Source organism: Lissotriton vulgaris, chromosome 11 (assembly GCF_964263255.1).
Source record: "Lissotriton vulgaris chromosome 11, aLisVul1.2, whole genome shotgun sequence".
Taxonomy (NCBI): Eukaryota; Metazoa; Chordata; class Amphibia; order Caudata; family Salamandridae; genus Lissotriton; species Lissotriton vulgaris.
The window spans coordinates 159,451,770-159,476,594 of NC_141699.1; the positions used below are offsets into that span (position 1 = coordinate 159,451,770).

Sequence of the window (24,825 nt, forward strand, 5' to 3'; positions counted from 1 at the left end):
ATTTAGATTTTTGATTATGGAAGCAGTTCTAGCGTGCTAGAGTTTGATGCTATATACGGCTCTCATTGAATTGATCTTCAAGATTACTTGATGAATTTGCTTTAAGGTTGTTTGTCATGGTCAGTCCAGGAAAGATTTTTTCAATAGATTTTTTTATTGATAGTGATGCCTGACTCCCAAAATCAGTACAAAGATTGAATACATCAGAATGCAGAAGGGAGTATCAAAAAGAAAGTACTAAGAATTCACAGTTCTTTTATGCATATGACCCTCTGGTGGATCCCACAAATCACTTGTGCCCCTCCCAAATTGTGATAAGTTGTTTCATCCTTTCGTAGTCATAAAGTATTCTGGTGCAAAAACAGACTAAGGGCTTGGTAATGTGTTTATTTTTGATGTTTGGTCCACGTCTGTTGCGATGTTTACATTACCTGGAAATTGTTGTTAATGTTCCCTGATTGTGCCTTAGCATGAATTTCAAAGTGGTAGCAGAGCATTTTAGTTAGGAGACAAGTAAGTGATCCAGCAGTAATTCAAGATTGTTTGAAGCAAGAAACCTGCAACGAGGTAACACTGATGCGTTCAGTGATTGTTGAATGATCTTGTCACACTTCTCTGTTCCTGCAGTATCTTCTTGACAGCTGCACTTGGATTTCCTGAAGCTCTAATTCCTGTTCAGCTGCTTTGGGTAAATCTTGTGACTGATGGTCTTCCAGCCACTGCTCTTGGATTCAACCCTCCAGACTTGGACATCATGAACAAACCACCACGCAATCCGAAAGAACCACTAATTAGTGGATGGCTTTTCTTTCGGTATCTGGCTATTGGATGTGAGTGAAAGTCCTATTATCTTTTCGGTCTTCTAAATGAAAATGGTTAAAGTTAATTATTGGAATAAATTATTATTTTTATATCCAGATATTTTTATAATGGGTAATCTGTGAGTCATTGACATTTGCCAACTGTCAGACTGGGTTCTAAACTAATTCCTTATTTTGTATTTGAACATTAGCAAATTAATTGTGTAGTATAGCATGAACTGATGATCGTGATTAGCCAAAGCGAAACGTTTTGTGAAATAGCCCACAATCAAGACCGTTTCCAAAGAGAAACATTTTGCGAAACTTACTACAATCCAAGCAGTTTTTACCTTGTTTTTTCTGCAATGGAAATATTTTGGAAAGTTGTACCACACAGTACCAAAAGGCGCTTTAGTTCTATATTAATGGCATATTGTGTAATATACAAATGATACTTAACGTTAAGTTAAAAAAAATCTCCTGGAAAATAGTCCCCATACAGCTGTGGAACACCCTTCGTTTAACAAGCATTAGTAAAGCCAATAGCTCGCCCCTTTTATCCTTGCCAGTCCTTTCGCCATTGCAGAATACAATCTGGGGAAAAAAAACTGTGCAATGGGATGTGTTCAGACATTATCACACATTTGTGTATTGCAGTGCGGTGGAATCCGTTTTTTTTTTTAATTCACCATTTCAAGATGGCTGGAGCCATCTTTGAGCAAATAGTTAAAGGAAATATAAAATGTTTGCAGTTAAAAAAGGAACAGCCTGGTATGAATTGGTGTTGGAGAGTGGCGAAGAGATCTTCGTATTTTCAAGTTATTGGACTGTTAGTAGCCCAGCCATGTCATTTTATGATGCAGTGAAAGGTAGCCGCCTTAAACTTTCCCTAATGCAGGTAAGCATAATGGCCTGTGACAAGAGTTGCGATTCCATGGGCAGTTTAGAAATATCCTTGTAAAAATATATTTACAAAATGTCATGGCTAATCCCTATGCTGCTTTATTGTCATGCACTGTAAAGGGTTGTTTCCACTCAGAGCCTTAACCCGCACTATCCACTACTCGTAAACCTCTAATTTCAAGGGACATTTACCAAAAGTAATTTCAAGCCATAATATTTATTGCAACACAGACCAATGCATGTATTGGCTCCCAAAAGGAACAACAGTCTCATACTCTCTATTGCACAGAGTAATCTGACCTATTTGATACTTGGCAATAACTAAACTAACATTTTCCTGTTTCCCCTTTATTATTAGTTACCTGGAAAGTAAATAATACTCCTGCCTAAGACAGTCTTCAGCCATGTTCTGTCCTCTCTTTCAAGTAAACTTTTTCTATCCCCTTGTCTTGACCAGAGTGCAAAGACTCATAATCCTGGGTGATGCTACGGTTCAAGTCCAATGTTCCCTCTCAGCAGTGACACCTTTTCCTTGCACATCATTGTTCTCCACTCTATTTAATCCGCAGTGCAAGAAAGACTATTTACTAGCAAAGTCTTCCGTCTTGGCAGTATTTCCTAATTTAGATATTTGTAATATATGTTAAATCCACAGTTAACTTGTTAAATAGGTATGCTGAAAAATGTGAATAATTGCTCCTGTCTAGTTGAGATCTTTGCAGATACATGGAAACTCCTTTTAAAGATGTAACCTCTAACAGTTCACGGCTTCTAACAGCTATGCCTGCGAATCCTGGTCTTATTCAGTAGGTTCCAGACACGTGGACACCTGCGATATGGCTACCATAGACCACCAGTGCTACTGACACAGTGCAAAGTACAGTTTGACTCTTCATGCATTGAAAGTCAGAAGAAACTGACTTCAAAGACATGGTGCTTTACTGGTTTGTAAACTGGTTTTAATAAATCTCACATACTCATACATTCGGAATATCATTTTTAAAGTTCAAAAGGCATATATGTCCCTGAGAAGAAATTTGTGGCATTAAACATATGGGTTATGATCGGTTGGAACTCTGGTAGAAATGCCCATTTTTCTTGTAATAGAACTGTTTCCGCTTAGCATGTGTTTCCTGTTTTATTGGTGAGAGAGAATTATCTATGCTTTCTTATTTCTAATTGAACGATCTGGAAATGTTTTATGTATACATGCAGGTGTCATCCATTTTAAACGGCTGTATTTGCCTTTGCAAATGAAGCTCATCACACAACAAATATGGACAAATGCGAGTTAATTAGGGTGTGCAAAACTCATTTTTGCTTTGCAGTAATTGCACTGAATTTCAGGAAGTACGCGTATCTACGCAAAATAAGTGTCATTTAGTACCATATTTTAGCTGGAGATACACCAGTATGAGTTGCATTTCGTCCAGGTCGATTTGATTTTTGAAAACTGAATCATTGTGCTTAACTTTATGTATCTCCTTTTCAGGTTATGTTGGAGCTGCCACTGTTGGTGCTGCCGCCTGGTGGTTTATTGCTGCTGAAGATGGCCCAAGGATTACTTTTTACCACTTGGTAAAGATCAATCCCACTTATTTTACTTCAAAATGTGACTTCTAAATAATGCCCATGTTTGAAGCAGTTTTCTTTTTTTTAGACACTATGAAGTCTCTTTCCGGTAATTGTTGCTAAAAGTAGTTGTGCTGTTCTAGAAGAACACCTATAAATAGTAGATCAACTGAACACCCAGGGGATTTACACAAGTAAAAATATGCATGTTGGAAACCAGCAGCCTGGATTGTACTTTAAGTCGAGCGATTGAAAGTTATGCTATACAAAAAGCATGTGACGTGGGATTTAATGAACTTTTGTTTGCGTGCCATAGATATAATGTTGCCATTTTGTTTTTTAGAATCATTTTCTGCAGTGCAAAGAGGACAATCCTGAATTTTATGGGGTGGATTGTCACGTCTTTGAGTCCCCATATCCAATGACCATGGCACTATCAGTCCTTGTTACCATTGAGATGTGTAATGCTCTTAACAGGTTCGTTTTTGTCTAATCTTCACATGTTTATTTCATGGTAAAATAGTACTGTGGAAGATTTCTGGCAGTACTTGAAATGGGGTTTTCTTTTCTTACCAGTCTGTCATACTGGACAGGTGCAAATTTGTTATGTTGATCTTTCTTCAGATTTTTTTTTTTTTAGACTCAGAAAATGTTCAATATGGGATGTTAACATCTACGTATTATGGAGTGCTTTTGGCCATTCTGAAATTTACATCGCCTCAGAATAACCCTTACTGTCTGTTATAGTAAATAAGTTTTAATCTATGTGAAGCATGCTCTGCCGGTCTTGTAGTTTTTAGACATTTTCATGATGGCTTATTGATGTTAATCCGCTTCATGTAGGTTTGCGTATTCCAAAATGCTTTAGACTGTCAATTTTTTTTCCAACTACATAAAAAATGTGTTCAAAGCTTTTTTAGACATATAGGTGTTAATATTACCCTCCTATTGAGCTGTTGAACAGTTTAGTTCTGAGACATTTAGCCACTCATTCTACCCATCATTGAATGTTATTTCTTTAGTTCTGAGACATTTAGCCACTCATTCTACCCATCATTGAATGTTATTTTTTTGTCGTTTTTGTGTGTGTGTGTGTGTGTGTGTGTGTGTGTGTGTGTGTGTGTGTGTGTGTATATATATATATATATATATATATATATATATATATCGCTGCACAAAGTGACCCTTAAGCCAATCGAGAGCGCTCCGCAGTGTGTGCTCTGCCCAGGGGTCGGATCCTGACCCAAAGGAAATCTTGGTATACAAAGGAGGCGGCACAACCAGGATACTTATCAAGCCTTGTTTATTTCACTTCACCCCAATATATATTCCCACAAAGTTTTCCTTTCTGCTTGAAGGCGCACTCCAACTGCAGGCATAATTTATTCAAACCGGCACCTGGTTTTCAGATTAATTTATTAACTCCTTCCTTACGCGTTTCGAGGCTGCAAGCCTCTTGTTCACAGATTCGTCATCATCCTCATAAAAAAGACGGTTTATATCACGTGCCCCTTTCACCAATTACAGCCCTCCAGTGGGCATTTCTGGGACACTTAGTTTTAAACAGCCACAATCCATCCCCTCCGGTGGGGTCTATGAAGATTACTCTTTTAGAAAATGGGAACATAGATCCATACTACTATTATAAAGAGAGAGCTGAAACCTTTGAGGCGGGTAAGCTCAAGAAGTACAGCACCAATCACAACACCCAATACAGCATTGTAAAGGTCAGGGTAAGCAGATGGACCTAGGCTATACACCAGCAAAACATATACTTTAGAAGGGCAAAGTACGTTGTTTCTGAAAGTAGTCCCTTGGAAGTAGCACCAGCTCTGAGGTGGGTGTGTTTGTTCTGCGAGGGTGGGTGTGTGGGTTCAGCATTCACCATTGTAACGTCAGACGCCTGCAGCATGAGAATAGCATTGTATCACTGTGAGAAAAGCGTTCTAGCACGTCAGGAGGTGTGCACTACGCCGTCTTTGGGGAGTGCGTGAAGCGACCAAGCCAGGACAGCTCAGGGGCATTTGCACACTGTCGCTTTCGGAGAGGACAGTAAATTTTTATTTCATCCCCGGACAACGTCTGGACGGGCTGCTAGGGTGTGTGTGTGTGTGTGTGTGTGTATATATGTATTTATGTATGTATGTATTATACACAACAAAAGAAGCCCCAAGCTTCAACGTCTCACTCCACAGAGATGGGTTTAGCAAAACCTTTTTATTGGCAAAGCGGCGTCATGTGACCCAATTAATACATTTCCCTACAAGCACCTTAATCATAGAGCGGCAGATTGGGCACACCTAAAATGGACTACCACCAATTTTTCCCCTGTGTTGCATCTGCCTTCCAGTAATCGGCAAGCTGGGAGTGGGAGTCCCAAATTGTGCAGTCTCAGTTCGGTTATGTGCATCCCCACCGTTCGTTTCCTGCCAATTTCAATTAAAGTTTTTCAGCCCTCAGGCCACATCTCCGTTCTCAATTATCCATGCCTACGTGCTGCACAGGACCTGCAGATTGATATCTAGTCCCACAGACCAAAGTCCAGTTGTAGTGGCTGTGCGTCGTTCCACGGCCAGAAGCGCAGTGCAATTAAATCCAACAAAAGAAGCCCCAAGCTTTAAAGTCTCACTCCACGGAGATGAGTTTAGCAAAACCTTTTTATTAGCAAAGCGGCGTCATGTTACCCAAACAATACATTTCCGTGACACGTTTCAGTGCTACAAGCACCTTAATCATAGGGCGGCAGATTGGGCATACATAAAATGGACTACCACCAGTTTTTCCCTTGTGCTGCATCCGCCTTCCAGTAAGCGGCAGTGTGGGTACATGTTACTGTTTCTGATATTTCCTCCCACCTTCTTTGATTTGCACTGGTAGCGGACTAGGTTCTGTAAACTGTTGCTTATATTAGTCACTGTGGCTTACCGAAAACATTGTGTAATAGTTGTCCTTTTTCAGTTGCATATGTTATTGCAACTAAGACATGTCCTGTACTGCTACAATTGACAAAAATACCCGTCAAACATCTGCATTATTTTAGTAACCAGTGGATTTTAATTTGAATTTAATTGTGTTGTCTGTGCTGCTATGAAGCCTCAGCAGTTAACAGGAGTCATTTTAAATGATTTTTTTCCTTTCTTTTTGCAGTTTGTCAGAAAACCAATCGTTGATACGGATGCCTCCATGGGAGAATATCTGGCTTCTTGGCTCAATTTGCTTATCAATGTCACTCCATTTCCTCATCCTTTATGTAGAACCACTGCCAGTAAGTTAATGCTCTTAACTTTTGAAATTGATTTTCTACTATAAAATGTGTATCTAAAGCTTTTTTGTGTTTTTACAGTAATTAGTTCAAAGAATCAAACTCTTTATTTTTATTTTTTTTAGCTCATCTTCCAGATCACTCCCTTGAACTTAATACAGTGGTTGATGGTGCTGAAAATCTCGTTGCCGGTTATTCTGCTGGATGAGACTCTTAAATTCATTGCCCGTAACTACCTGGAACCTGGTAAAGAGTGTGAAAAGCCTGCCACCAAACCGTGTTCTTTTGCCGCATGCACCGAAGGGATTTCCTGGCCGTTTGTGTTCATTACATTGCCATTGTGTATTTGGCTTTACAGCACAGACACTAACCTTGCTGAAATGTTTTGGTCTTGACTGACAGTTTTACAAAAGGAAAATGTTTAACTTAACCAATTTTTTTTATTGTTTAAAGCAACTGTCTATTTCTGCTGAGTTTTTCACATGAACATATTGCTGGTGAGGGAGGTTTGTAGATTTCTGTTTAGTTTGTCTGATGCAAGTGGGAGGCAGCATTTTCCTTTTTTATACAAGTGTCCATTGAAATGTACAGAGAACTAACACTATTTTATGCAGATTTTGTTTTGTAGCTGAAAAAGCATGTACAGTGTTCTGTTTGTCTATTCATCCTTGTAAGAAAAAAAAAGTCGAGGCAATGGATATATAAACAAAAGGATTGGCAGAAGACTAAGAATGATGTTTTTTCTTAAACTAAAGCATGAACTGTTCTGCATGGTTATCTGATTGAAATTTGATTTCCTGTCATTATTATACCGTCTGTTAACAGGTTAGTTTTTTTTAATCCTTAAGCCAGTTTTTCTGCAGTCAGCAGAGTACTGCTACCTCAGTCAGTATTTTTGTTTCCCCACCCTCATTTCAAATGTTTGACTGTGCGGTTTACACCAGTCTGTAAGAGGTATGCCTATTCTTGCTTGTGCAGAAAAATCCCTGTTCATCTGCGTCTCCACCCCAATATATTTTAAGGTTATTTATTTAAATGTCTAATGTATTTTATTGTGACGGACATTGTTTTGCCAGTGTTTCCCGTTTCATGGGGTACTTCACAACCTAGTTAAAAAAATAATAAAACCTTTTAATGGACAGAGATAAATGTATGTCTTGTTTTAACTTTAGATTTCTTTATCACCCAAGTTCCTTATTTGTTTTTCAAGTCTCTCCTATAACAGGTCGTTTGGAATGTGTGCTGAAAATCCTGCACTGCATCATTAATCTGTATTTTGTACAGTTCAGGCACTAATAATCAGCCATACATTTTGTGTGTTACTTTGCTGGCCTGTTTTAACCCGATTTAGAGAAATAACCAACTTCTGTGTGTTTTTGTAAAAGCTGTAAATAGCACATGACCAAATGAACATATTGTATAGAACTATTTTTATTTTAATGCGACACTAACCACCATCTTTTGGTTGTGGTAATGTTAGTGCATGTTTCAGGTCCAGTCCTAAACCAACAATGTTTAGTTATTAACAGTCCTAACTGTGGTGTTTTTCTTCAATGCCTTCCGACATTCAACAACATAAGTGAGTATTACTTGCATTTCAGACATTCCTTCAACCCAGTAATATTTTAATGTAAATTGGCACTCTGTATACCTGTTCAAGAATAAATGTGTCCTTCACCCATACCTTGTTTTTCTTGCACTGTAACGTGCACATTTTATATCCATTCCATTACCTATTAAAAGAACTGTGTAAAAAGGACCAGTTATGGGAAAATAAAGCCTTGTGTAATCGAAAGCTACTGCTATGTTCAAATAAGTGTAATCAATTCTTGAAAAACAAAACATTTTGTCCTTGGAAAAATTGACACACTCACCTTCTCCCCCCTCTTATGTAATTTATCCTCTCCATCCTAATGTTCTTTCTAAATCCATAACTAAGATGGCTTTATTCACAGGCGGAGTCCCCAGAACACAAAGTACCACATTTCCGTAACTTTGAAAAAGAGCTGTAGAAGAGGCAACACATTTTAATTTTTACTTCTTTTTGGATTGTCTTTTTCAGTCAATCAGTAGGTTTGTAGAGTTCTTTTTGACACCCATGATGGTATCGCAGCGCTGGCAGGGTCCAGTTGATTAGCCGAATAGCCAGGTCTTCAGGGACTTTCTAATTCTGGAAGTATGGGGATGTCTGAAGATGAATGGGTAGCTCGTTCCATGTCTTCGCTGATAGATGGGAGAAGGAGCAACCTTCATATCTGCTACGTCTGGTGTGGGGGTGAGGGTTAGAGAAAGGGACGTAGAGCGGTCCACAGTTGTGTAGGGCCTTGTATGCATTTGTCAGGAGCTTGAGTTGGAATCTTTTCTGTACAGCTAGTGGAGTTCCCTGAGGTAGTGGGCGATGTGGGTTGGTCTAGGGTGATAAGGGCAAGTCTGGCTGCGGCCTTCTGTATGGTCTGTATTCATCTATGGTGAGCTGCAATCCCTGTGTAGAGCGTGTTGCCGTAGTCCAGTCAGCTGAAGATGAGGGCTTGGGTGAAGGTGTCCTGAGCTTTGGGGTAGCCATTTGAATATCTTACGAAGGATGAAGAAGCAGGAGGAGGAGGAGACAGAGTTGACCTGAATCATCCGGGTTAGCTTGTTGCTCAGAATTAGACCTATATAATAATAATAATCCACATTTGCAAAGCGCACAATCACCCGTAAGGGTCTCTAGGCGCTGGGGGCCGTCAAAGATTAAGCAAGCCAATGCCCAGAGTCACATGGTGCTGGGCTGACCTGGTGCCGGGGATCGAGTCGTGATCCCTAGATTCTGGAGTCAGTCGTCCTAGCCGCGACGCCACACCTCTTCCTTCTCGGTTCCTAGCATGGTCAGTGGGGGTAGGAATTGGTCTGATTTATGATGGCCACCAGTATGCGTCCCATGGGGAGCTTAAATTACCTCGGTCTGGTCAGTTAGGCAGTTGTCCTTCATCCAGTTAGCGACTTCGGTCATGCAATTGTGGAAGTTGATCTTGGTGTGTTTGGTGTCTTGGTAGAGGATGAGTTGTGGGTTGTCTGCGTAGGATATGACCAGTCCATGGGTTTTGTAAATTCTGGATAGAGATTTCATACAAGTGTTGAAGAGCAAGGGGCTGAGTAATGATTCTTGGGGTACTTCACTGATTATTTCCTTGGGTTTGGAGATTAAGAGGGGGTGAGGTGGACTTTTTGCATTCTTCTGGTGAGGAAAGGAGCAATCCATCTGGGAGTGGCTCCTTAGATGCCTAATTTGGGCAGCCTTGTGAGGAGTGTGGTGGGAGAGCGCATCGATGGCTGCTGAGAGGTCTAGGAGAAACCGAGCCGCTGTCTCCACTCTGTTGAATAGGGCTCAACTGTCATCCGTAGCCCAGTTGAGGGCTTTCTCTGTACTGTGGTCGCTGCAGAATATTGATTGGGAGGAGTAGAATAGGAGATTCTGTTCTAAATGTCAGCAGAGTTGTTGGTTGATGGTTTTTCTAATACTTTCGCTGGGAATGGGAGCAGGGAGAATGGTCAGTAGGTGTTGAGTTGCTGGGGTCTGTTGATGGTTTCTTTAGTAGGCTTCTGTGTTTCCAGATCATTGTGGGAGGTGGCTGAGGAAATTTGTGTTTAACAAGGTGGGGAGTACATGACTGATTCAAGCTTCAACTAGGTTGACAATGTAAGGGCATGGGTCAGTTGGAGCCCTTGAGTGGTTAGAGTTCATTATGGCGGCGGTGTCCTGTGGTGCGAGTTGGCTCCATTCAGTCTGATGTCTGTTATGGTAGCGGGGTCGTGTTGCTAGCCTTAGACTGGGGTTTGAAGTTTATGTAGAAGTTGGGCGATCTTGTCGAGGAAGAAGTTTGCAAGTAACTGAGGTAATGTTTGTTGCAGCCGAGGGGTTGGAGATTCCTTTGACAATGTTTTTGTGAAAGATGCAACAAGTTGGTCACATTAGATGTGACTGTAAACAAAACTGTATAACATTTGGAAACTGTCCCAACCACACTTGTGAGAGGGCCTGTTGGGGTATGGGGAAAGCAGGGGCTGGTCACTTCAAACATGGATGTAGTTTTTTTTTTACTACTGATGCCCAGATCCTGTTCTGTCATACTATATAGCTCTGCAAACTGGGCCAAGTACAACCTTTTCAGTACTTGACTCTTTGGTAGCAATTCCAAGCTGTAACTGCTTCTCAGTATGTTGGGGGGAGGGGGATGTTTAAGCTTAGAGCTAAAAAAATATTGCACAGCAGTGTAATTAAAAGGCCAGCCCAGTTTTTCTTTCCAAGAAAGTACTTTAATACACACTAGAAGAAAATACCACACAAAAGAAATCACAACACTATTTAGTGTTGACACTGTTAGGCAGGGCTGTTCCTCTATTAGCGTAAGAATGGGACCCCCTCTATTATTACTTCAATGGTCAGGGAAAGAGGGGAAAAGCAAAGCACTAACAGTAAATATGTTCCCCCTTGACCTCTAAAACTGTAACGGTATATATCCAACACTTTAATTCTGCTATTTTAATACATAAGGGCAAACAACAAAGGTTTTTTTTATAACTTTATCATTTTATTATTTTTTTCTTTTTAGTTGTATTTCTTAGTACAAAGATTATTTTTCCATTTATCGATTTGTCACATCAGCTAATATATTTTATCAAAAAACACATAGTATAAAACACATCATTTTGTAATATCATCAGTAAAAAAACTATTTAATGCAGGGAAAACAATATACAAAACAATCAACACTCTCACAAGTACATACATCCCTTATTCATCATACATACTGCATTCATTCTTAGATTCTGCGTCTGAGGGATCGCAGGTGGACGTGCAATTAATACGCAAGGTCGACGCGTTTCGGCAGTGTAGACCGCCTTCCTCAGGACCTGTCTTGCAGAATACTCAGATACAAACAATATTTTTATGGCCCCTGCATAGTTGGATATCTATTTTATCAGATATTATCTTTTTTCTTTTTTCTAATTGTTGGTGCAAAGGCTTGTTTTTTATGGATCCGGCGTTGGGCTTGTTGTCACAATAACTGGGACTTGGAGCATAAGGTTACTCTCTTCGTAAATAAAAACGCGAATAACTGCTGTGTTGTTGTTTTGGAACCGATGTATGTCTTATCTCTAAGTCTGACACGTCTCTCCTGCAAAGCGGTCTCTAGCGGCAGAAAGTACAGGCGATATGAGGCAGAGCTCCTCCTTTCATGGTTCTGGGAAACATTAATTTAAAAGCTTTAGGTTCCTCTTTTGTCCGGTCCAGACGTTCTCACTCGCACTGCTCAGGAAGCCTAGTGTCAGACTTAGAGATAAGACCTACATCGGTTCCAAAACAACAACACAGCAGTTATTCGCGTTTTTATTTACGAAGAGAGTAACCTTATGCTCCAAGTCCCAGTTATTGTGACAACAAGCCCAACGCCGGATCCATAAAAAACAAGCCTTTGCACCAACAATTAGAAAAAAGAAAAAAGATAATATCTGATAAAATAGATATCCAACTATGCAGGGGCCATAAAAATATTGTTTGTATCTGAGTATTCTGCAAGACAGGTCCTGAGGAAGGCGGTCTACACTGCCGAAACGCGTCGACCTTGCGTATTAATTGCACGTCCACCTGCGATCCCTCAGACGCAGAATCTAAGAATGAATGCAGTATGTATGATGAATAAGGGATGTATGTACTTGTGAGAGTGTTGATTGTTTTGTATATTGTTTTCCCTGCATTAAATAGTTTTTTTACTGATATTACAAAATGATGTGTTTTATACTATGTGTTTTTTGATAAAATATATTAGCTGATGTGACAAATCGATAAATGGAAAAATAATCTTTGTACTAAGAAATACAACTAAAAAGAAAAAAATAATAAAATGATAAAGTTATAAAAAAAACCTTTCTTGTTGTTTGCCCTTATGTATTAAAATAGCAGAATTAAAGTGTTGGATATATACCGTTACAGTTTTAGAGGTCAAGGGGGAACATATTTACTGTTAGGGCTGTTCCTCTATTCACTGTCCTCATTCCCCCTTCTGGTGGCTAATAATCCATATGTAAGACTCCTCTCTTACTTATTTGTGCTCAGTCTCACGGTTCAGTTCATAGTTTCTTGCTACCTGCGGTATATCAGTCCCTTGGTCTGTTGCCCAGATTTCCTTCTCAGCATTGTCACCCTTCTCCCACTTTTGGGAAGTGGCATGTGGCCGTAAGCTCCAGATGGGAACCACGAACTGTCTTCTGAGGTGCCAGTCTGGCTGCTTCGGATTCAGCAGTCCTGCTTTAGTGATCTGTGCAATCTTCAGCAACGGTCCCAGGTGAAGGCTTGATTATGATGTCAACAGTTGAGCTCCGCAGGGTCTGAATCCTTTGATCGCCTTATGACCAAGACCAGGCCGCTTCTGAGCTTGGTGCAGCCATGCACAGGTTGATCATCTGTTGGTGACACAGCCACTCACATGCTGCTCTTTTGGTGATGAGGCCACACATAGGCTGCTATTCTAGTGGCGATACAGCCATGCACAGGCTGATCTGTTAATGATACGGCCACACACAGGCTGGATGATTTTGGCTCTGGGGCACAATCCTAATTGGACCTCGGTGATCAGCCATTGAGTCTGTGGTTCCTGCCAGGAAGTGCATGAGACAGTCTGTAGACCCTTAAGCACCAGGGTCCACATATCGCTCTCCTCAGTCTTCTTCCTCTCACTGTATCTCGGGCACCTGGGACATGCTGCCCCTCACTCCTCCTGGACCAGCACGCCTCCTGCAGGTTTGACTGGCTCCTTCCCTCTCCTAGCAGGTCAGCTTCTAGGCACTGGTTCGGTTATACAGCTCTTCCAACAAGAGGTCAGATTTTATGTTCCCTATTCTCTGGGGGAACTGGTTGTTGGTCCTACACCATCCCGCCGGTCTTCTGAGTACCTTGAAGAGCACACTCTTCCTTGGCCCCAGAGGAACTTGGGACTGCAACAGCAGATGAGGGAGCCCACTTTTATACTGCAAACTCAGCCCAGGAGATGTGTATACACTTTCAGCCTCTTCAGAACTAGTTTAGGATGGTGCTCCTTTCAGGTGTCCTTTCTGGGCTGCTCTCTAGAAGCAGCCATTGTGTAGCATGATACCTGCCTCAACAGGTTAGTCTCTGGTCTAGAGCTCCAATAAGAGGCACAAAGTGGTGAGGGTTTAGCACTTGGTTGCCGTCAGCCAGACTGTGATCAGGCAGGAACAAAAAGCTGAACTTACCTAAAGGGTACCCTTCACTTTGCACAACAGTCTGCAGTCCCATCCTTCACCCTTACCATCCCCAAATGAGTGTTCAAACACTAATCAGCAGCTCCTTGCCATGCATAAGGACTAATTGAATATCTAATAGAGCCTTCTGTCCAATCCCCTCGTGTTCGTGTATAAATCTCCTCTCTCCTACTTCAGGAATGTCCACAAAACCCTTCCACCTTCTGGGATAACAACCTCCCCTCAATCTTGTGCAAAAGGCCAGCCAGGGTGTATCAAATTTAGCCCACAGGCCTCATTACTCTGACTCACTTGGATACCATGCAGGTTACTCACATAACCATGCGTAACATACTCTTGGGATATTGGCACTAGGAGTCAGGTGAGGACATAGAAGCGGAACAAGGCCTCCACTTTAGTGACCCAGATAGGTCTGGTCACAGCTTTGGATTCCCAAAACAAAGTACTCTTCCACCACCAGTCTGTTCTCAATCCATGATCTGGGCAGTAGTCCACTGTCCACGAAGACATGCTTGGTGCTCACCTTCAGGTCACAAGACTTGTCCAGGACCATCATCCTGTCATGAAACAGGTCTGTACACACTTGCTAGATTAGCATTATGCCAGGGTAAAAATAAAGAAAATTACCAGATACACTTCGGTGAGCACTCCGAGCAGGGGGACAGAACTACAACGTGCAAGGTACCAGAATATCCTTTAACTCTATATTTCAAAGTAGCAAACAAGTTGGTCAATAGAAATGCTGAATATTAATGCTCAATCATATTTTCCTTATCTTCATTAGGGAGACCAGCTATGCTCATTTTCACAACCCTATCTATAAAAAGAATTAAAGTGGGTTAAAAATGATTGCCCCAGTATGGGAACTTTCATTGATTCCCATGCTTTTGTATCATTCCCCGTCATCGGAATGGGAGTCTCGGTAACAAAAATAACAAAGCAGTAGATACAAAAGAGAATGAAAGGCCTAGGCCTCATTCCCTTTTGTATCATATCTGCCTCTTTTTGTAAAAGCGACCAAACTTAGGCATCAGCCAATCAGAAGAGCATCGCCCCTTAGAACCCTCCTGAAGAAACCTCAGAGCCTCCGATTTTCTATTGCACGTTGTGCTTAGGGAGTCTCCTTCGAGCTCTGCTCCATCTCTACTCTTCAGAAGATTTTCTTCAGAATTTTTCTTCAGGATTGTTAGCTGTTCCATCCAGGATGTCTGAGAAGGAAGCGAAGAAGGCCCTTTTCAAGCCATGTTCCACCTGTGGCAAGAAAAGGCTTTTTGTTGAGGATAAGCATAAAGATTGCTTTCATCTTCTAGAAGGTCAGTCAAAAGGGGTAGGGGTTCCCCTTCTCCTTTTTTGGAGCATCCTTCTAAGGCCTCAAAAAAGACCCCCAGAGAGTCAGAGCCAAGGTCCAGTCGAATCTCCTCACCATGGTAAAAAGGAGAGGGTGGGACCATCTACGCCTTCTTCAGGGATGAAGACTGATCAAGCCTTCAAAAAAACCCTTCTTCTCAGTCTTCTGAGAAGTCTGACAGAAGTACCAAGGCGTCGACGGTGAAGGCGTCGACGACTAAGGGATTGAAGCCTTCACTTAAAATGGTACCATCAACAGGACAATCTATGTCGACGGGAGTGTCGACAAGGAAGGAGTCGACAACAGTGACAGCATAGTCTACGAGGATGTCGACGACTGCAGCAACGTCGACTAGGATGTCGACTACGACAGTGACGACGAAGGGTTCGTCGACAGTCGTGACGATGACTCTCGTCATCGAGGGCTTCAACGACAGAAGGAGCGTCGACAGTCTCGTCGTCGACTGCTTCGATGACGCCGATCTAGTGTTCTTTCGTCCACTACGTTTATTCTGTCTGACTCCGGCAATTTTAACAACTCCATTGTCGATTTTGTTGTCGGAGGAGAGTATAACCATCTCTATGACAAGGATTACTCCAAACATGACATCTCCTAGAAGAGTTACCCCCTTGCCTCCAGCTCTGTTTCTAGATGAGGATGAGTCAGAAGATGACGGACAGGACTCGTATGGCTATGCGAACAGTCCTTCCCAGCTTTTGGTGAAATGCCAGGAGACCGATTCTGACGGAGAGTACAACAAGGAATGTGGTTATCACCATCATTCTACCCAGCCACAACAGTACTCGAGACAGGACATGGTGTCTGTACCATTGTCATTGTTGCAGGACCTTCACAATATGCTGCAAGACTATAAGTCAAGATGTTCACAACCTGCTGCTGTTCCGATTGTGCAGGCCTTGCCTGTCCCTGCGGCTCCACAAATGGCTACTCCTGAAATGCCGGCTCGGGTGTTATCTCGGCCTCAAACACCAGTTCTACAGGAGTCTTCGATGCCATTGGACACCCATGATGATTCATCGGATGAAGATGAACATTTCGATGAAAGGCCTGGTCAAGGTGTGAAATGGGATGAATGTCATCCCAGACCCAGCATCTTTGTGTCCAGGTCCGGTGGACTCCCCGCCAGCGGATATAGGGGGGTTTCACAAACTAATGGAGAGAGCGGCTGGCAGATTCAAACTGCCTATGCCTTCTGTGGCCACTGAATGTTTCTTATGATTTTAAGGAACCTTATAAAAAGACAACAAGATCTATCCCTATTGTCCAACATCTTTGGGAGGAATACCTTAAGGCAATGAAAAATCCAGCGACGGTGGTCCCTGTAATACTGCGCCTCGACAAAAAATACAAAGCCCCTGAAGATGGTCCGGCGTCTTTGACGGGACACCCAAGACCGGACTCGGTGATCTCACAAGCGGCACAAAGGAGGTCTTGCAACCCCTCAGCTCCTTTGACAACTCCTCCGGATAAAGAGGGCAGGAGATTGGACAACGCCGGAAAGAGGTTTTCTTCAATGGCGAGTCTTTTAGTGCGAGCAGCAAATGCCTTAGCGATATTGGGCAGGTACGATCGCCAACTTTGGTGTGATATTTCGCCATACTTGGATCAACTTCCTCCTGAGTCCAAGACCGAGGCAAAAAAGATCTTGCAAGAAAGGGAGGCAACGTCAATGGAGATCATCTGTGCCATGGATATTGCCGCAGCAGATTTTTGTTCTTTGGCTGGAGCTGCAGTCCTTCGTCGCCAGGGATGGCTTAAGCGACCTGGTTCAGGCCCGAAATCCAAAATAAGATCTTGGATTTACCTTTTGATGGAGGCATTATTTGGTAAACTGATTGATGGCACCCTCCAAGATATTAAAGATACTGAGACTGCGAAGTCTCTGGGTACGCTTCAGTACCGCAAAGCTCCTTTTAGGGGTTCCAAGGGCAAGAGCACCACCTACAGAGGCTCTTATCAACAGCAAAGGTACTCTACATATGGCTCAAGTTCACAACAGTACTGCCAACCGTACCAGCAAAGACCAGGTCAGTCCTCAAATTTCTCAAGGCCTAACAGAGGGAAGCAGGCTCGCCAAGGACATGATGCGTCCAAGAGACTATAGCGGCCTCCTGGCTCTTCCTACTGTACCCACCTCTGCAAATTTATCAGTAGGAGGCAGGGTGTCACAATACCTTAGGAATTGGTCCAAGATAACATCAGACCAATGAGTGCTCAACATCATTCGAACTGGCCATACTTTGGAATTCACGCAAATCCCACCATCCAAGCCCCCTACTGTCATTCCATCAAAACATCTGCGTCTTCTGCGGCTCGAGGTTCATCAGACGCTCCTGAAAGGAGCGATAGTCGGTCCCCTACACCCAAAAAGTGAGAAGGATTCTATTCCAGGTTCTTCCTGGTAAGGAAGACGCTAGAGAAATGGCGCCCAATTTTAGATCTCAGGGAGCTAAACACCTATCTCATATCCCTATCTTTCCGGATGGGATTTCTTCAAGACATTCTGAGTCTTGTCAATCCGGGGGATTTCATGGCCACGCTCTATCTCGAAGATGCGTACTTTCATGTGCCAATTCACCCAGCACAGAGAAGGTTTCTACGAGTCACAGTAGCCAAGAGCCACTTTCATTTTAGGGTTTTACCCTTTGGCACAGCTCCGAGAATCTTCACGAAGGTGCTGGCACCAGTAGCTGCGTTTCTAAGGAAAAATCACTTTCAGGTCTTCCCTTGCCTGGACGATTGGTTGCTAAAGGCTCCATCCAGGGAGGTTGCAAGGGAAGCGGTCAACGCATGCACAAACCTTTTCCAGAATTTGGGTCTCACTCTGAACAAGGAGAAATCCTCTCTGGTTCCGTCCAGGACAGCACGCTTCCTGGGGGCCATCATGGACTCTAATCTCAAAAAAGCTTTACCAACCTTGGAGAGTCAAGAAAAACTGCAGACCATGGTGCTATACTTACAAAAAAGGTGTCTTTCAGTACGCAGTTACAAATCCCTTCTGGGGGTAATTTCTTCATGCATTCCTCTAATTCCACACTGCAGATTGAGGATGCGTCCTTCAAGAGCAACTGTGCATCCAATGTAAACAGGTTCATGGATCGTTCTGCAAGGTGACCATCACCTCGGCAATTAAAGCTATGTGGTGGACAAAGCAGGAGAACTTGTCCCAAGGTCTATCTTTCGTAAGCGTTCCATCTCAGGGGATGACGCCGGATGCGTCATTGGACGGTTGGGGAGCAGTACTGCAGGACCTGCATGTCAGTGGGCATTGGTCTCCTCAGAATCGTCGGCTCCACATCAATCTCTTGGAGCTCAGGGCAATCAAACTGGCTCTTCAGACTTTTCTCCCTCGCCTAAGAGGTTCAAAAGTTCTCATGCGGACGGACAACACCACGCCCATGCATTACGTGAACAAGGAAGGGGGAACCAGGTCTCTCCCGTTGTCGCAGGAAGCTCAAGAAATATGGGAATGGGCGATCCATAATGGGATTTTGCTGCAGGCGGAACACCTGCCAGGAGTCTTAAATGAAAATGCTGACAGACTAAGCAGGTCATCCTCAGTCAGTCACGAGTGGGAACTGAACCAGCAAGTTCTGGACGAGGTCTTCCAACAGTGGGGCAAGCCGGTGATAGATCTATTTGTCACACCAACCAACAAGAAATGCCGGTCTTATGCAAGCAGGCTTCAACACCAAGGATCATTGGGGAATGCACTGTGATGAATGTGGTATACTTCGCTTTTTTGCACATGATGATCTTTTTAATCTGACTCTTTTACTGTTTTTATATATTGTATTGTATGAAATTTTTAACATGTACCTGGATTGTCTTTTAATTGTTGTAGTATGCTTTTATGATTTTTAACAAAATCGAATAAAGTGGTTTTTGACTGACTGACACTTTCGATAGCCTGGTCAGGGACATTTGTCTACGCCCCCCCCCCCCTCCCCCCATTCCACTGATCCTGAGGCTTATCAAGAAGATCAAGGTAGAGCCATGCAAAATTATCTTGATAGCCCCTGTTTGAGCGTGACAGTTCTGGTTCACTGAACTCCACCTGTTATCGCTGGTTCCTCCTCTTCCCTCGCAAAGGATTCCAGATCTTCTCACTATGTCCGAAGGGCAAATTTGGCATCTGGATCCTGTCATTGCACCTGACAGCATGGCTCCTGAGCAGCGAGAGTTTATGAACCTTCCCATCTCAGATGAAATAAAGTAAGTTCTCTCCCAGGCTAGAGCCCCTTCCACAAACAAGACTTACTGTCTCAAATGGAACAGATTTTGCATTTGGTGCAGGAAAGAGGATGTTGACCCTTTCTCTTCATAACCTCATCAAATTCGGCCTTATCTTTTATCCCTGGCTAAGTCTGGGCTGGCCCATTCATCCATAAAAGTTCATTTGGCAGCGATTTTCTAGGTACAGACGTTCAGCGTCTTGACCTTCTCTTTGGTCTTCCGGAATAATAAAACAGTTTCTCAAAGGATTGTTCCGTGTCTATCCCCCGTTGAGGCCTCCGCCTCCTACGTGGCAATTGAATTTGATCCTCACACAGCTCATGAAGGGCCCCTTTGAACCAATACATCGCTCAGACATGAAATTCCTTTCATGGAAGTTGGCTCTCCTTCTTGCCCTCACATCAGCAAGACGCATTGGGGAATTGCAGGCGCTCACAATCCAAGAGCCGTTTCTCCAATTCAAAAGCAATACAGTAATCTTACGGACTAATCCAAAGTTCATACCCAAGATGCCCTCGGATTTCCACTTAAATGAACCTGTTATTCTTAAAGCTTTCTTTCCGCACCCTACTTCACCAGCGGAGAGGTCGCTACATTCTCTGGATGTACAAAGATGCTTGGAATGTTACCTGGATCGCACCAAAGGATTCCGTAAATCCTCACAATTATTGCTTTTGGTGGTCCTCAGAAGGGCCTCCCTCTTTCCAAGCAAGGTATTGCTAGGTGGATTACGAGTGCCATTCTACATTGTCATAATACAGAGGGAAAGCCACTGACCAACAGGGTTAGAGCACATTCCACAAGATCGGTGGCTTTTTCAACAGCTCTCTTCGCGGGAGTGCTCATCAAAGACATTTGCAGAGCTGCGACCTGGAGCAGCGTGGACACCTTTACAAAGCATTACTGTTTGGATTCCTTGCAGCAGGAAGATACGGCTGTGTGCCAGGCGGTCCTGACAAACCTCTTCCACTAATTGGTGAGCTTTCCTTGCCTAACCCACCTTCCTTTTATTCTACACATTTTGGTTTTCATGTAATGATGATTATTCCAATGTTTATTTATGCCACAAAATGTGCTTATGGATTACTGCTTGCTACTCTGATACAAAAGCATGGGAATCTATGAAAGTTCCAATACTGGGGCAAGAAAACAAGTTACTTACCTGTAACTGTGGTTCCCCAGTATTGGTAACTTTGATAGATTCCCAATGCTCCCACCCACCTCCCCGAGGAAAGCTCAGCCTTCAGCAGATATGGTGACTTTTACACAACGGCTACGAAAATCTGAGGCTCCGAGGTTCCTTCAGGAGTGTTCTAAGGGGTGAGGCTCTTCTGATTGGCTGATGCCGAAGTTTGGTCTCTTTTACAAAAAGAGGTGGATATGATACAAAAGGGAATGATGCCTAGGCATTTTTCTTTATCTTTTGTGCCTACTGCTATGTTATTTTTGTTACCGAGACTTCCATTCCGACTACGGGGAATGATACAAAAGCATGGGAATCTATGAAAATTACCAATACTGGGGAACCACAGTTACAGGTAAGTAACTTGTTTTCTACGTATCCATAATCAAGCCTGAAATATGCCCCTCAACTATTTTGTAAATTCATAGTAGTTATAGTCACTGGTAATTACTCTGGGTGCTGAGATTAATTCAAGCATTCTATCCACCACTTTTTGTCTGAGACCATACTCCACAATCTGATAATTCTACTCTCTGCTAGTTCAATAGACTCAGACTTTCGAACTTCACTTGTCGCTACTTTAGGCAGTTTCTAGAGGACCAATTGTATTGGATATCAGGGAATCGAGACGAGCAAATCTCATATTTATATACAAACAGAAATGATAACATGGACAGAGGGCGCACAGCTGCGAGTATGGCTAATGTTAAAGTTCCAGAATATTTAAAGCGACTGCTACTAGGCTGGAAAGGAAGGTTACCAAACTTCCTTAATTATCCTGGACTGGTCCAAGATGTAAAACTAATTCTGTATTCCTGCCGAGCAATCTAAAAAACAAAGTGTGATATTTATCAAGGTTTAAATGACAAGTATAAGAACTAAGGTCCAAATTCTCATCCAATGAACATTCAGACACCCAAATCTTGAGGTGCGTTTGAATCCGTGTTTAATTTCCAAGTTTCAAAGTTCAATCCAAATTGTCCTTTATCTCATATTTGTTTTCTTAACCTAGGCTGGTGATGAAAGGAAGAGGTTTTAGTGGTCTCCTTTTAGTAAATCCTGCTTCCACAAAGCATTTTAACTAATGCATCAGTGGGGGTAAGGAAGTGCCCATAGATAACCACTCAACCATGGGTGGAGTGAAGAGAGCTAAGGGATACTCTGGTAAATTAACCTTTGCTTCTAGTAAGCAATCTGTGTCATAGCGATCTGTAGCCAAAACGCAAATACAACTGAGCAGCCATCACCTTCTAATGGATATTTCGATCTGCACACTCCTCGCCTGTAGGATAAGCCCATTAAAAGCTCATCACCCGTAGGGAGGCTTTGGCTTAGTATCTAAGCCGGAAGTATTGTCCCATGCATTAATCGAAGCAATATAGTGCCCACCCTAGTGCAATGACATTGGTTCTCTTTTTCTGTGCCTTCGACGCAGGTCTGACACTCTATCACTAGGGGGAGTTTTCTAAAAAATCGCCAAGTGCAGTACAGATGTCTCCTGAAGCATTTGAGCTTCAAGCCTTGAAGGGATTGCAGGGGACAACTGCCAGTAATTGACCTCCATTCATTGTGCCTCTGTGTCGTGGTCAGACCAAAATTCCTGCTCCTGCAACTCTTGCCTCAGCATGCACTGGAAGGCCATTAAAGAACACATGGCCTGGGCCTTTGATGACCGGTGTAGCCATTGTTGACAGAGGCCACGCTCCAGGTCACTGCCCTCACACTCTTCAGGGAAATTGAGGATGTATAAGAAGCATGGGGAAGGTAAGTTGCCCTCCGTCACCCACATAATTTTCATCCTCTGAGCAGGAATTGGTGGTTGTGGAGCCAGGAGATCCTCAAAGCAATCCAGCACCATTGACTCCACAGGACCCACCCTGGAGCTATCGCCATCTACTGGTACGACTTCACCAGTGCTGGGCCCATCGTTCCCAGGACACCAGACTTTGACTGCTACATATCTGGAGTTCCTGACTGCAGGCTCACACACAGCATCATTTTCAACACTACATATAGCATCTGCCCACCACTGTGCGGGCTGGTACACACTTGAGGCCCGTGGTGCCTTAATGTTCAAGGCATGTGTGCTGTAGATACACATGCATGCATAACTTCACCATGTGTTTGGTTCAGATGATTACAAGTTGGGCTCGGATGATTACAAGTTTTATGTTACAAGATGTCACCCAGCCAAAGATGTTTTTTTTGGCTGGGTGACTCGTCCTCTTGGTAATGCTGCACATGGTAATCGACTCCATTGCCAGATTATTTTTTTTTGGCGGGCTCGGCTGTAATCTCATGCACTCCGGTTAGCTAGTAGATACTCGAAGTTATTGTACCGATCGTGTAGTTTGATTTCTGTTCCAAGCCATTACCCTTCTGCGTCGCTTGTCTTTGTATCACTGTCTCAGTCTACAGGCTGCACCCGGCCTGGCCTCACTTCAACTTAAGCGGAGAATGACCTGCTAATGGAACGCACTTGGTTCCTTTCCTTGTTGTCATTCTAAATATCCCCATACCGACCAACAATCTGTCTGTAATTTTATGCCTCTCACCTGATCAGTAGGAAAACTATGAAGTTTGTAAGTCATTTCGATAAAAAAAAAACTCCGAGATCGACGTGCCAGACGCCAAGAGATGCAGCGGAAACAAGTGGATGATGTACCGGATATTTTCGGTCATCAACAAAAGGACAAGGATAAAGCATCAGCTGCACAAAAGGATCACTGTTGATACAGGATTCCCAGTCTGACTTCGAACAAGATTCAGCCACCCTCCAGCTGGCACAAATGCATTGGACAGTGAGTACACTTACCCCTGATCCAAAGCCCAAAATATCAGCAGGGACCGAAAAGACTGCTTCCGGTCCAGCACTTCAAAAAGGCCATAGTGCGTACTGAAACAGATTCTGGGATCCCCACCCTCGGGCTTGCCTCTGAAAGTTCGTCTGTCATCGGCGGCTCCACCTCCTCCAAATCTGGGCCCATAACCCCTGTTTCTGCACCAAAAGAAAAGCATGGTGCTTCCGAACTGAGCAAAACAGCACCAAAACCTCCTCTGACTCCGAAGTGTTTCACTTCCGGATATGAAATCTCCACCGGAACCGATCTTAGAACAGCTCGATCCCAGGCAAAAAACTCTCCAAATTCAGCCTGGAATGAAGAAAATAATTCTTCAGCCAGCAAAGCCTCACTCTTGTAAGGAACGGTTATCATTTGAAGAGGCTTTAGATGTTCCTCTGCAGACTCCAAAACAAAAGGATGTTTCCACTTGTCCTTTACATATCCCTGTTTCACTTCCACCTAACCCACCAACACCACCTCCAGCGTCCACCACAACACCTCACTCACCACAACTATCTGAGGTAGAAAATATATCTCCTCGCTCACCTATCAATGAAGAGGACTATGACATGCCACAAGACATACACCTAGGGGATGCTTGGGATAATTATGGTATTGAACCACAAGGAGATGCAGATCTTTATCCCACACGGCCATCACCACCTGATGCCTCTGCATATCAATATTTAATAGCAAGGACAGCAGCTTTCCATCAAGTGCTGGTATATAAAGACATAATGGAGGAAGATTTCCTTTTTGAAACCATATCGAACGCACACAGGTGGGGGGCTCAATAACTAACACTCAAAGGTATGGCATGTCATGCAGAGGGCACTTTTAAAGACCTGGTCAAAGCTAGGATAACACCATGCATTGACAAAATATAAAACTGCACCCTCTCCTATATACATTAGAGGTCCGTTAACTCCCTACTCTCCAGTGGAATATTATGCTAGAAAAAAAGCAAATTCCCAAATAGGTGATGCACCTTCCCCCAGAGAGAATCCAATCCAAATTGATGGATGCCTCTGGGCAACGTGTAGCTGTCCAATCAGCTAATCATTGGCCTATAGCAAACAGCCAGGCTGTTCCTCCTCCCACTACTTTCATTAGTGGTCAAAGCTCAGGCAAACATCCCTTACAATGATGCTCGTAGCACCAACATGGGCTTGCCAACCATGGTTTTCAACACTACTGGAGCTCTCCCTAGTCCCACACGAGAAGCTTGACCTCAACCCGGACCTTCTCACATAGAACAAAGGTACACTAAAACACTTCAGTCCCAAAGAGATGAATCTTGCAATATGGCTTCTGAAGTCTTAGAAGTTGGGTACTTAAATTTACCATAACAATGTATAGATATTCCTAAAGAAGCTCGCAAACCTACCACAAGA

The 24,825-nt window shown here is 43.1% G+C and overlaps 1 protein-coding gene across 3 annotated transcripts in view; it reads left to right on the top strand.

Annotated features, from left to right (window-relative positions):
- The window catches only part of ATP2A2 (ATPase sarcoplasmic/endoplasmic reticulum Ca2+ transporting 2), a 311,453-nt gene that overhangs the window by 237,509 nt on the left and 49,119 nt on the right, over nt 1-24,825 (top strand). For 2 of the 3 annotated variants that reach the window (XM_086943013.1, XM_086943011.1), the window contains 5 exons: nt 628-830; nt 3,196-3,281; nt 3,619-3,752; nt 6,423-6,540; nt 6,663-8,332. In XM_086943013.1, coding sequence (XP_086799139.1) covers nt 628-830; nt 3,196-3,281; nt 3,619-3,752; nt 6,423-6,540; nt 6,663-6,932 — 811 coding nt within the window. In that variant the 3' untranslated portion in view covers nt 6,933-8,332. Of the gene's footprint in view, nt 1-627; nt 831-3,195; nt 3,282-3,618; nt 3,753-6,422; nt 6,541-6,662; nt 8,333-24,825 lie in introns of those variants that run through there. The other variant, XM_086943012.1, reaches the window with a different exon arrangement.